Here is a 12,896-nt window from a genome sequence, read left to right as displayed (position 1 = left end):
GAAGTGATTACTGGCTAATTTTAACGTTTTAGGACATTATTTCAAAGCACAGGATTGGTTTATGAAATGGACTGTAGAAGTTCACATCCAGAGTACTTTTTCCTGTTAGAAGTATCACTGCAAACAAACGGCTGCTGGACTCAAAAGAAACCACCTGCACATTTCCTGTATATTTTTCCTACAAAAGCAACAGTGGTCAGGGGGAGGGAAGAGAGAGAGAGAGAGAGGCTATTTTGCTCAGTCAGTATGTCTATTAGATTTATTACCAGCTTATATTATTCAGACTCACTCCCAAAGTATTTAGCTTCTTTTAGGAAACTGCTTCAGAATTTGACATAAATGGAGCTGAGAGAACCCAGTGTCAATATTTGAATGTTTCTTTAATGAGAAAGCATATCATGCCAGGAAATTCTTGTTTATGGCATTCTGATATTTCTATAGGCATCCTACTTCATAAAGTATGCAATGACTGCACATAAATGCACTGCTCATTATGCTTCCTTGGTCACAGATGGCAAGTTTCCATGTTGCAAATGCAAAACTACTAGAACTTTCCCTGATGTCCTCTCCAAATCTGTGAACCTAAAAGGTCTTCTTTCCCCCCATTTAACTAATTAAGCCAAGGATCTTCTAACATTTTAATTTTATGGTCAACTCACTTTTAGAGATTCATTAATACCCCAGCTCAGTGCTCCAATTTCTTTTCTATTTATAGTCCACCAGAAAGGGTTCACAGCTTGAGGACCACTGTCTTAAACAGTGAAAATTTATGATGTTTGATTACAAGCAGAAGATTTATGATGTTCATTTATGAGCAGGATTTGTTTACAGGCAGCATAATTTTGCATTATAACTGCCTACCTGCCTACCCTTTTTATGGTAGAAACCAAGTTTTTGTTGCTTTGCTGGCCAAGCTCTCATCCGATAAAACCAAGCAATGCAGGAGGACTCACACTTGTACCTCACACAGCATCTTCCTCTTTAGCAGCAATAGGATCTTCTCAAAGAAAATATATAGTCTTAAATGGGTATACATAAGTGTTTATTATCAGTTTAAAGGCCTTCATTTTCTAGAAGTTAAACAGATTTGCTCATTTCAAAGAATGTTATACGTCTGATAGTTGCTACTGACAGTTTCCCTGCACTGGGAGTGAACATCTAATGCTTAGATTCCAAAGCCATCTATTAAAGATGCAGAACCTGTAACTTAGTGCATCAGGATCAGCTGAAGGCTCAGTAAAAAGAAATCCCCAGCTAAGAGTCAGTTACAAAGAGCTTTTCATTACCAAAAAGTGAACATAAAAATGCTGGAAAAATGTTGGCTTGAAAAAGTGCTTTCAGAATTTACTGTACACACGGTAACAATTTATTTTATAAGCTGCTTCAACATGCAGGCAAGATCTTACATTTGGTATAAAATATTTATACACATTCTTTACAATTTGTACATATTTAAATGGCTGTACCACAACACTGCTCTATGGAATTTGAAAGAGAACTAAATTAGCAGGGAAAACAGAATTTATAAAATAAGAAATAAACCTATGACAAGTATCTGGACTCAGACCTAGCTTTTTTTTTTTTTTTTGGTTTTATATTAGACAGACCCAGATTTTTCTTTATTTTAAAGAAAAAAAAAAGAAAAATGTAAGGACACAGAAACAGCAATGCACAATAAAGTAAGGCAACTATAGAATCAACATAAGGTACCCGTCACTTAGAATGGCTTTGTGGGTAAAATGAACATAAACAATTTAAGGAATAATTTAAGGGAAAATTTTAACAAAAGCTGTGTTTTGGCATCCTTGCTTGTTTGTGGCATTATGTGAATTACCATCTGGTAACCACACCAAGCTGTTTTTTCCTAAAGTCCAGACTTTTAGTAGCATTTTGGCAGTCAAGAAAAATGACTCCATGCAACCACTTCTGTGCTCTGAACACTATACGTCATTTACAACTACAGTCCTATTTTTAATAAATTATTTGCCACACAAATTCCAATTTTATTCAACACCTCAAAGGTCACTTTTTAGTTTACACAAGAAACTCTTCCTTTTAGCTGCTACAGATTAAATTAGGTTTCCTTTTATTAAAGCTGAAATGGAGCGAGTAGCACTTCATGCTACTATGTGAAGACCTGAGTTGGCAGTAATTTTGGGCTGTCTACCACCCTGGGTCAGAAGTGATACTTCGCCAATACCCTTAGACTCCTGAGCGGGCAAAGAGGGAAGATGGCCATTACATGGCACTGAGAAGCACCAGTGTATGGCTGCATAATATTTGAGGGGCTGTCAGAATGCTGGTATTAAAGAAGATTTTTCCAGCTTCCTGGAATGGCTCTTTCCTTAATTAAAGTTTTCTTGCACGGTGCTTGACCCGGAAGTGAGAAAGAGAGAGCACTAAACACTCTCAAACTCTGAAGCTTTGTGCCACAAGAACAGAATATTAAGTGATTATGGGAAAGGGAGTGAACTATCATTTTGCCAGTTATGGAGACTGCATGCCACCGATTATATGCTGCACCTATGATTAAAAAGATCACTGAACAGAACAGTCAAGAGGTTATCTTGAATGTGTAGCTGTAAAACATATATAGACTTTACTTAGTAGCTGGAAAAAAATACCAAAGGGCAGGTTTTTATTAGGTCACTTTTCAGCCTTATCTGCTTGCCTGTTTTTAAAATACCTAATCATCTGACACTGAGTAAGAATAAATTGGAAGAACTTATGATAACCTGCAAGTCTGAATGTAGTCCATGGCAACAGACTAGTTTGACAATATCAATTCCTAAATGTGATAGCACCTTCCAGCACAAGAAGGCTTTGAGGGAAGGCATTCAAGGTAAAAATAACCTAAGCTTCAGATGCATTTAGGCTGATGAAGTAAATATGTTAAAGTTTTCACTTTTTTGCAACTCAGATTGTTTGCTTGGGATGGCAAAGACTATCAAGCTTTTATTGGTGTTGCCCCCCAAAACCAGAAAAGCACTTCGGAAGGTTCTTCATCATCCACCCCTGCTTATTCCTACATCACTGGAAAACGGCCGAGTGCCTGCCTCAGCTTTTGTGCAATCTGCAAACAAAAAATAAAAAAAGCAAATCAGCAACATGACTATTTTACATATTTGAGATTACCTAGTTTTCACAGTCTTTTTTTAAAGCTCTAAAGAATTCAACACAGTCATTCTTTAGTTATTAAAATAACTATGAAAACTTTAGGTGGATGCAATGCTTTCACTCACCCCTTCATCAGAATCAATTTTGTAATTAGCATAGATTTAATACGAATGACCTTGGAGCCCACCACTAATGGGCAGTGGCAGTGCAAGCTTCCTATAATGCCATATCAACATGCCTCAACTTTGTGTTCAAGTAACATGTTTCAGTTGCAAGAGATAATTCAATTTACAAGATACATTAGTGTTGTTCTGCCAAGAACACTACCCATTAGTTCTAGCTGAAGTGATGCTTCTGGAGATGCAGGTGTCCAGAGAAGATAACTTAGTTGACATACTCCACAAAACCCACTGATCCCATCTAGATAGGAACAACTGCTGGTCACTACCCACTAATGGCTACTAAAAGTCCATAACCCACTAATTCAGCTTCTCTTTCTTATCTTCCACATTTTTCATTTCTTAGATTCTAAAGAGTTTTAAACTTGATTTTACTATAACAATTCTGGGTCAGACTCACAGGGGCAGAATGAAAAAGTTCAATTTAAATGCAAACTTCTTGGGACCTCTCTCCAAAGCACAGAAACTACACATTTAATCTAAGTCAAAAGGCAGAGAAGAGATACTACAATTTCTCGTGGTCCCATCACCTCATTACTTAGAAAGCTCACTCAGATGGGCTACAAGATAGAAATGAAAGAAGAGTATCAGGAGACAGTTAAGTATGCACTTTAAGTTATACCATCCTTTGGCTCCTCGATACCTAAAGTCTTATCAGCTTAAACAAAACAAGGGCGGGGGTGTAGCGCTCCATGTGAAGGAGAGCTACATGTCCCTAAAAGCTGAGATTGGCACCTAGGGAAGACAACTGGAGACCCTTTGAGTTAGAATATGAGGGGAGTGTGGCCAAGGGGATACAATGGTAGGAGTCTACTACAGATCTCCAAACCAGGAACAGGTGCTTGACCAACAATTTGCCAGGGAACTGGCCAAGGCTACATGCTCTTGGTGCATGGTCATCATGGGAGGCTTCAACTACCCGGACATCTCATGGGATGAGCACCTGGCCAAATCCGATTGGTCACAAAGCTTCCTTACATGTGTGGATGAGTTCTACCTGTCCCAAGAAGTATACAGGTTGACAAGAGGCAAGGCACTGCTGGACCTGGTACTGGCCAAAGGTGATGATCTAATCAGTGACCTAAGAATCGAAGGGACGCTGGGTGACAGTGACCACGAGCTGATCACATTCACTATCCATCGCAAAGCTGGCAAGTCAGCCAGTAATGCAGTAGTCCTTGATTTTAGGAAAACTGACTTTCCTAAGCTCAGGAGGCTTGTTCTTGAGGCCAAGAGGCCATGATTTCACAGGAAGGGTAATTCATGATGAGTGGTTGCTCCTTAAGGAAGTGATCCTACAGGCACAAGGGGAATCCATCCCCCCTATAGGAAGGGTGGTAAAAGGGCTCAACAACCCCCTTGACTCAACAGGGAACTCATGGACCTCCTACATCTAAAAAGAGAGGTGTATAATGGATGGAAGACAGGAAACACCACTAAGGCAGAGTATACTGCACTGGTTTGCACCTGCACGGAGCAAACTAGAAAAGCCAAGGCTGCAGCTGAACTCCATCTGGCTACATGAATCAAGGACAATAAAAAGTCCTTCTTCAGATATGTGGGGAGTTGAAAGAAAAACAAAAGGTAACATTGGACTCCTGCTAAACCAGCTGGGGCAGCTGACTACTGACACCCAGGAAAAAATTCATCTGCTTAATGATTACTTTGCGTCAGTTTTTCACCAGCCCAAAGGGACCACCCTGGTGAACATGATGCAGGATAACCAGGGGGAAGATGAATATATGCCTACTATTAGCATGGATCTTGTGAGGGAGCATCTTGAGAGGCTGGGCCTCCATAAGTCAGCTGGTCCAGATAGGTTGCACCCAAGAGCGTTAAAGAAACTGGCGAGGATATTTGAGAACTCATGGCACTCGGGCAAAGTACCTGAAGAGGGCCAATGTGGTGCCCATCTTCAAGAAAGGGAGGAAAGACAACCTAGGAAACTACAGGTCAATCAGTTTGACCTCAAGCCCTGGGAAGATTTTGAAAAAGATCTATCAAAGAAACCAGTCTTGACAGGCTAACAGAAGGCAACATTCTGAGGGATAGCCAACACGCGATCTCATTTCCTTCTATGACCAGGTGACATATCACTTGGACAAAAGGGAAGAGGTTGATGTCATATATTTGGACTTTTAAAAAGCCTTTGATCTGGCGTCCCATGACGTCCTCATGGAAAAATCGGGCAACTGCAGACTCAACTACTCCACAGTCTGATGGCTGGGGAACTGGCTCTGAGGTCAGACCCAGAGAGTGGTAGTTGACAGAACTGAATCAACATGGCACTCGGTGACTAGTGGAGTCCCCCAAGGCTGTTCTCGGGCCTGTACTCTTTAATGTCTTGATAAACGATCTGGACACTGGTGTCAGAAGCGGACTGGTGAAGTTCAGTGACGACACCAAACTCTGGGTTAGACTGTCCACACTTGAGGACAGGCTGGTGATCTGGGCTGACCGCCACAGGCTTGCAAGGTGGGCAGATGAAAGCCTGATGGCATTCAATACAGAGAAATGCAAGGTGCTTCACCTCAGGAATAAAAACCTGCATCAAACTTATAGGCTCGGCAACGCTACACTCATTAGCACCAGGACTGAAAGAGACTTGGGGGTCATGACTGACCACAAGATGAGTAAGTGCCACCTATGAGATACCACAGCTGGCAAAGCAAACAAAAAACTCTGGCTTGCATCGACCGATGCATCTCAGGCAAGACCCAGGATGTCATCCTCCTGCTGTACTCTGCCTTGGTGAGGCCACAGCTGGAGTACTGCATCCAATTCTGGGCTCCACAATTTAGGAAGGACACGGAGAAGCTTGAAACAGTCCAGAGGAGAGCCACACACATGATCAGAGGGCAAAAGAACAGGCCTTATGAAGAGCAGCTGCAAGCTATGGGACTTCTTCAGCCTGAAGAAGTGCAGGCTCAAGGGTGACTTGGTGGCAGCCTGTAAGTACATAAGAGGTGTGGCAAAGACCTGGGGGAATGCCTATTCACCAGAGCACCCCAGGGGATGACAAGCCCCAATGGTCACAAACGCCTGCAAGACTATTTTAGGCTGGACATGAGGAAAAACTTATTTACTGTCAGAGCCCCAAAGGCCTGGAACAGACTCCCCTCAGAGGTGGTGCAAGCACCTACTCTGGACACTTTCAAGAAACATTTGGACATTTATCTTGCTGGGATCCTTTGACCCCAGCTGACTTCCTGCCCCTCAGGCAGGGGGCTGGACCTGATGATCTTACGAGGTTCCTTCCAACCCTAATGTCTATGAAATCTACAAACTCACTTACTAATGAGAGGTGCTACAACATGTCTAAAAGACTGAGACTAGAAGAAAAAGGCTGGTAGAGACCAAACCTAACAGAGTTCTTCCCCTCAGTCAACAGAACCAAGCCAGTAGCAATATTCCTTTTCTGATGCTTTCTAGTATTCAACATACTGTATGTACTGCGGAGGAGAACTGTAACACAGACACCCAAGACCTCTTTGGACATCCTCCCAAATCCAAGGGTGTCATATGGCACTGGGAATTTTCTTAAATTCATTAGCTTGTAAGCTTTCCACAATATCCTAATGCTTTATTTCTGCTTCGCAGGAAGGCTGACCTCCCACTCACTTCCTGTTTACAAATACTTAGATCTCTGTGTTGGCTTCAAATTTGCCTTTTAGATAATGAGAGAACCTAGAGAACTTCAGTGTTATTTGCAGTTGTTTGCAATAATTTTTTCTTAAAAATAACTTAAAACAGGGAAAAGGAATATCAAAGTGAGGCACACCACAAAAATAACTAATTTAAAGGAGATTTAGTGTTATTGAACTATGTGTTTTAATTTTATAAGTTCAGGCTGATCACCTAAAGAGCAGTTACATGACTAGAGGCAACCAGATTTTTTTCAAATGCTTTACAAATACATTCTGTAACTATATTTTTCTTTAGCATTTGGACAATTCTCAATTGCCCAGGGAGTGATGCACCTTAAACTCCATCAAGGAAATTAAATTTTACCATTTGAAGAAGTTTACTCTTTGGGCTAAGATGATCTTGGGTGCCAAGTAACAAGTGTGGATGCTATTTGCATTAACACATCATAAGATTAAGGTTCTTGAATGCTTCCTTATATCCAGGAGTTACATCAGTGCATGTTTATGGATACTGACATGTTTAAATGTACCTGGGTTTCATGAAGCAATCAACTCATTTGGGATAGTCTTCTAGACACAAACTGTTGCTCTGAGTTTAAGGTTAAGGGTTAAAAAGCAGGTGACTGTTTCTAGAGGGCAGTAAGCATGTATACAAAACATTACACATTCAGCTGCCAGTTAAATTACATATGTTATTGTATGATAACCAATGGGTTGACCACCTGCCACTAACTCTTGCAATCCAATTCTCATTTAAACAAAAGGTTTTTCACCTCTCTCGGACTGGAAAGGGACCTTAAGGGAGATGAACATATACAAGAAAGATTTTCCAATGCTGTAGTCGAACTTGTGCACCACTTAGAAGTATGTGACATTTAGTTCCTCATGTTTTTTCTGTTAATTTGGTTTTCCAGTTTTGGCCAAATGCACAGTTTTTGCTAATCACACAGCAGTCTACACCCTATCACAGCTGTCCCGGTATAGAGTCACATTGATAGAAGATGTGTAGTGTTATTACTGACACTTTCTCTGATAGAACCATGCAAAGGAGGGAAGCTGTAACGTGGACATGCCAGAGGTTAAAATCAGTACATTTTTTGGTCAGGACAGCTCTACTGATTTTGAAGGCACAATGACCAGTTTTGGACACACCGAGACTTCAGGAAATCTGTGCACATCTTATTCTCAATAAAAATCTCCCATAACTCAGAACCTACAGCAAACCGTAATAAGCATCTCTGGGCTTTACGCTGCAGGGTTAAGTTCACAGGATTCTCCTATGGTCCTACCTACACTTTTCCTTTTATATCCAACCTCCCAGTTCCTGCTTGTAAGTGCTCCTAACCCCTGTTTATGAAGCAGAAACAGTACTATGAAGCTGCAATGGGCAGCAGGTGCAAGGAGCAGAGTTAAAGGGCTACAGAGTCCCAGCTTGCAAACTGCAAACAGCTGAATGCCCAATTGCCAATTTAGATAATTAACACTGCAGTGGGCCGGATTAACCCTTTAGTAAGCTGTAGGCAAACAAACTTGTGGGCCCTGTGCCAATTGAGACCCCCTTCCCAACCTCGGTGCTGCTGCCTGTGGGAAACAGGGCTCAGAGCCACTGCTGGCAATCAGCTGCTGCAGCAGCAACGCCAGCAGAGGGGAGAAGGGAAGGGAGGCAGACACAGCCACTTGCGCTGCTGCTGCTGCAGAGGGAAGGACCGCCCCCGGAGCTCAGGGCCCTCAGCATGGGCCTATTTTGCCTACGTGTTAACCTGGCTCTGGCACCACCTGTGCTGTGTTGAGTGAGAAGGGGTCAAGTGACTGGGTATAAGTCTGGCTCCTAGGCTAGAGATTCACTCGCTCCAATCATAGATTCACAGATGTAGGGTCAGAAGGGACCCAAGTAGATCTCCCAGTAAATCTTGGGAGAAGGAGCTCTGTGGGGAAGCAGGAATCTCACAAGAAGTTGGGCTTATGCTTGTTGTTGCCATGAGGCATGGGAGTGGGTGAAGGGAGTAGGGAGGCCACTGTGGGTGCCCAGGGAAGGCACTGCGAGTAGTAGTTAACTGAAGACTGTTAAGAGCTGCAGGCCCTGAGTGAGCACAGACTGTAAGGACTGTTAAAAAAAGGAGCCTAGAGGAAGGACCTAGTACTTGATTAAAGAGTGAGCTGGCCAACTATAGAGGGAAATGCCCTGCTTGAGGGTTAGAGCTAAAAGATTGGGTTAGCCTGGTGATGAACATGGCAATAGTGAAGCACCTCCAGGTCCACTGGTTTCTGAGGACAGCCTCTCAAATACAAATTTACGGTCAAAGGTGGGGCAGGCAGGAATAGGGCAGTTCCCTGGATAGATAGTGTGAGAAGCAGGATGAAAGTGACCACAAGGGGGCACCACAACCACATGTAGAGGTGGGGTCCTGTTAAAATGCTGGTTTATTTTGTGCTTTCACTTTGTTTCCCTAGGTTCAAAGTCTTGCTAGTATTGCCCATTATTAGAACTAGCAAAGTCTCTAATGTAGCACATTTTTTTTTTAAATTACATGCAACTTTGGCAAATTTTAACTGCTTGGGCTGAAATTTTCCATGTTGCCATCTCAAGGTGATTTTTTTCTTGAATATTGTGGCCAAAATGCTTTGTTCTTAGGAATGGCCTAAGACATACAAAATATTGCTCTGCCCATGCTTAATTCTGGCAACTGTTTCTTTTAAAAGCTCTTGCTTTGGAGAAAAGACTAGAAATTTGATCCCTGTGCATTCTGTCAACCTCAAGACAAGTTGTCCAAATGTGGCAAACTTGTGAACCCGTAAAAGGCTTATAACAGTTTGCACATGCTCAGCAAAGAGAGAATTTAACAGCTAAAAGTTGCTGAAGATTTAGCCTTCTATGTACCTGTTCAAGCCTCTTACAGCTCCAGTAGCAGCTCCCATTAAGATGCACAGCCAGGATTAACACTTGCACTTATCCATTAGTGTGCTCAGACAACCTGGGGGAAAGAGCTGCTCCAACCAAAACTCAGACAGGTCAAAAGCTGGATGTGGGAGGGAAAGGAGTAAATCTGGGAGAGAAAGGAGAGGGAGACTGGAAGGGGGCTGACCTGGGAGGTGATGGAGACACTAAGTTCAGAGATTAAATGAGTAGATATGGGGAAAGGGAGCGGAGGCCAGAGATAAACAGTGGCTGAGAACCAGTGGAGGGGAAGGAACAGGAACAGGGGAAGAAGAGACAAATTTGACAAAAAGATGGAGTGCAGGGACTGAAAACAGCTGGGCTGTTTTTAATTGAACTGGGAGGGAGCAGATAGAGATGAGGAGATTAGGACTGGTAGCCAATGGGGATGAAGGGATGTTGATAGAGACTGGACAAGCAGTCAGAGGAACTAGGGGTGCTGGGCAAAATGATTAAGATTGGGACAAGGAAACAAGGGAGTGGAAGGGACATGGCAGAAAGGGGGAAAAAGCCCAAACAGGCAGAAGTGTGTCCACTGCACTCCAGGGACCCAAGCCTCATCATTCCCCAGCTGCTGTTCAAGGTATATTTGCAAAACCCACTGGCAGAAAGCATGTCACCCTTTAGTGCTGATCCTCATAGTGAATGGTAGCCCGCTACTACCAACTGACAGACTTTGTCACTTGAACTAATGGAGTCCTGGTGTGGTGGAGATAAGAGTTCCCATCCTGCTGATAAGCCCATGCAGATTGCACTACTACGACATCACATGTTGGAATGTTTTTCAGCCTGCCTCTCCAAACACATTGGAAATTCCAATCTCACCCCAAAATCCATCAAAAGAATAGAGTCAAAGCACTCAGTTAGGAAATGCCTGAATTCAGATGCTTCTGCAACTGTAATTACTCCCTCCTGTGCACCACAGACACCCTTTAGCTACATATTTTCTCCCCCATATACCCCCTGCCCCATTCAGTACAGAGGATAGATGGATATTCAGTTAGTATTATGCTTACTTCAAGATGTGGCCCAGATTCATTTACTGCACAGTATTCAAACCCTGACTATTTAGTCAGTTGTTGTCTCTTTTCTGCTGCAACCATTGATATCCCATGTTTCAAATATTTGATTATCTTACAGGGGTTGTGTAGCTTAAGGGGTAATATTTCCCTCATTTTACCAATGAGGAACTGAAGCACAAAGATAAGGTTAAAAAAGTATCCACTAATTTTGGGTGCTCAGGTGAGATACCTGGGAGCTGATTTTTCAGAGTATTTAGTACCATACAGGTACTCAAAGTACAGCCCCCATTTATTTCAGTTGAGTACCATAAAAGAGTGAGGAAACTGAGGATTTTATAACTGAAGTAGGGCTTGAGTCGTGTGCAATAAATAAGTAATGGTGCAACACATTGAACAAAACAATAGCTGCTTACTATGTTTTGTCTATCCCATGCACTGAATGAATGAACATTACATAAGTAATGTTGTTTGAGTTTATCCTTTATTCTTGAATCTTTAAACAATATAAAAAATTCCCCTTCAAACATCTGCTTTTAAAAGGAGAAAAGTTGTGCACACAAAGGAGTACTAATCGCAGCTAGTCTTTCTTACCAATAAAAGCAGCAACACAGCATGTGTTGAGAAAATGCCATTGAAATGCTGCACCTTACCGTTTCATAAAACTGTGCCTGCTGCTCCAGGTAGAGGCGGATCACACTATTGTAGTCATAAATCCGGTTACTATGGAAGTGATTCATCTCAGCTGTAATCAAACCCAGGACACTAATTAGCTCAGAAAAATGCTCATTGACAAGAACAAGTTTCACTCCATTTGGATTACTAACTGTTTGACAAGTTCAGCACTCAACCCAATTGCTACCATTATTTTAGGGGTAATACTGCTTCCTACTCTAGTGATTTTTCCTAAGTAGTTTTCCAAACATATTAAGCCTCTCACTAGGTAAAAAGCAAACATAGGAGATCTAGCATTGAAATGCAGGCATCTCTGGGGAGCTGATGCTTCTGCAGCAGTACACAGCAGCCCACCAGTTCAGTAAAGGAAGCAAAAAAAAGCATCCATCTTAAAAATGCTATTCAAAATGCAACTGCTTGATTTGGAATTTGACCAGGACGTTAGCATTAATATCTAGTATCTTAACAGTAAAAATTAGCCATTTTTGTTAATTAGTTCATATGCTATACCACCACCAGAGTTACTCAATGTTCCACAGAAACACTAGGTTTTTTTTTGTTTTGTTTTGTTTTTTTGGGGGGGAGGGGAGACTCAGAAGGAATAATGTCACCAACTCCTCCACACCTTTGCAGTATCTTAGTGTTTCTTGATCTCCCATTCAACTATAGACCATGGCTGACTATTATTTAGCTTGCAAGATCTTACTGGATCACAGAACAAGGAAATCTAGCTTGTGTCCAAGTTGTTATATAGAAAACAGTTGCTTCAGAATGCTGCTGGAGGAAGAGGGAAGATTTGGTATCCTAAGGTCCCCTTTTCTTTCCCCCACCCCTCACCACTTTTGTTATTTCTCAAAGCCCAACTGTGCATCATTTCCTCCTGGTCAACATACTAACAGAAGTTCCCTTTGTTAACTGTCAGTGATTACTCTCAGGCTTGGAGTCTGACACTGCCCTGGCCAAGCACACACACAACTCTAAGCACGAGTAATCCCAGTGAAGTCAAGGACTGGTGCACAGCCCCAAGTGCCTGATACCTTGCTGGACTGGACCCTAAATGAACAAGTTAGGAATTCAAGGCTGGAAACTCCCTCCTATGCCTCTGGAGCCCAAACATTCAAAAAATAAAACAAGATAGAACCTCAGCTGATATGAAGGGTTGATCCAGGATGCATGTTTAAATACTTCCTGGAATCTGGGTCCTAATGCATCCTGTTTTATAATCCTTCCCTTTCCTCTGCTTCAGTAAAAGGATCTCCTCCATTTTATTTCCAGAGGTAAAACAGCAACTTTTCTAAAAGATATGGGTCAGAATGAAAGTAAG

At 42.1% G+C, this 12,896-nt stretch overlaps 1 protein-coding gene across 6 annotated transcripts in view; it reads right to left on the bottom strand.

Annotated features, from left to right (window-relative positions):
* Positions 1-1,025: 1,025 nt before the first annotated feature.
* SNX9 (sorting nexin 9) overlaps positions 1,026-12,896 on the bottom strand; it is a 96,635-nt gene continuing 84,764 nt past the window's right edge. For all 6 annotated transcript variants that reach the window (XM_059714420.1, XM_059714428.1, XM_059714441.1 and 3 more), the window contains 2 exons: positions 11,551-11,642; positions 1,026-3,073 (listed from right to left, as the gene is read on the bottom strand). In XM_059714420.1, the coding sequence (XP_059570403.1) occupies positions 3,026-3,073; positions 11,551-11,642 (140 nt within the window). In that variant the 3' untranslated portion in view covers positions 1,026-3,025. The remainder of the gene's footprint in view (positions 3,074-11,550; positions 11,643-12,896) is intronic.

Source organism: Alligator mississippiensis, chromosome 1 (genome assembly GCF_030867095.1).
Source record: "Alligator mississippiensis isolate rAllMis1 chromosome 1, rAllMis1, whole genome shotgun sequence".
Lineage (NCBI taxonomy): Eukaryota > Metazoa > Chordata > Crocodylia > Alligatoridae > Alligator > Alligator mississippiensis.
The sequence above is the reverse complement of the archived record's forward strand: the minus strand, read 5'-3'. Positions and strand labels throughout refer to the sequence as shown.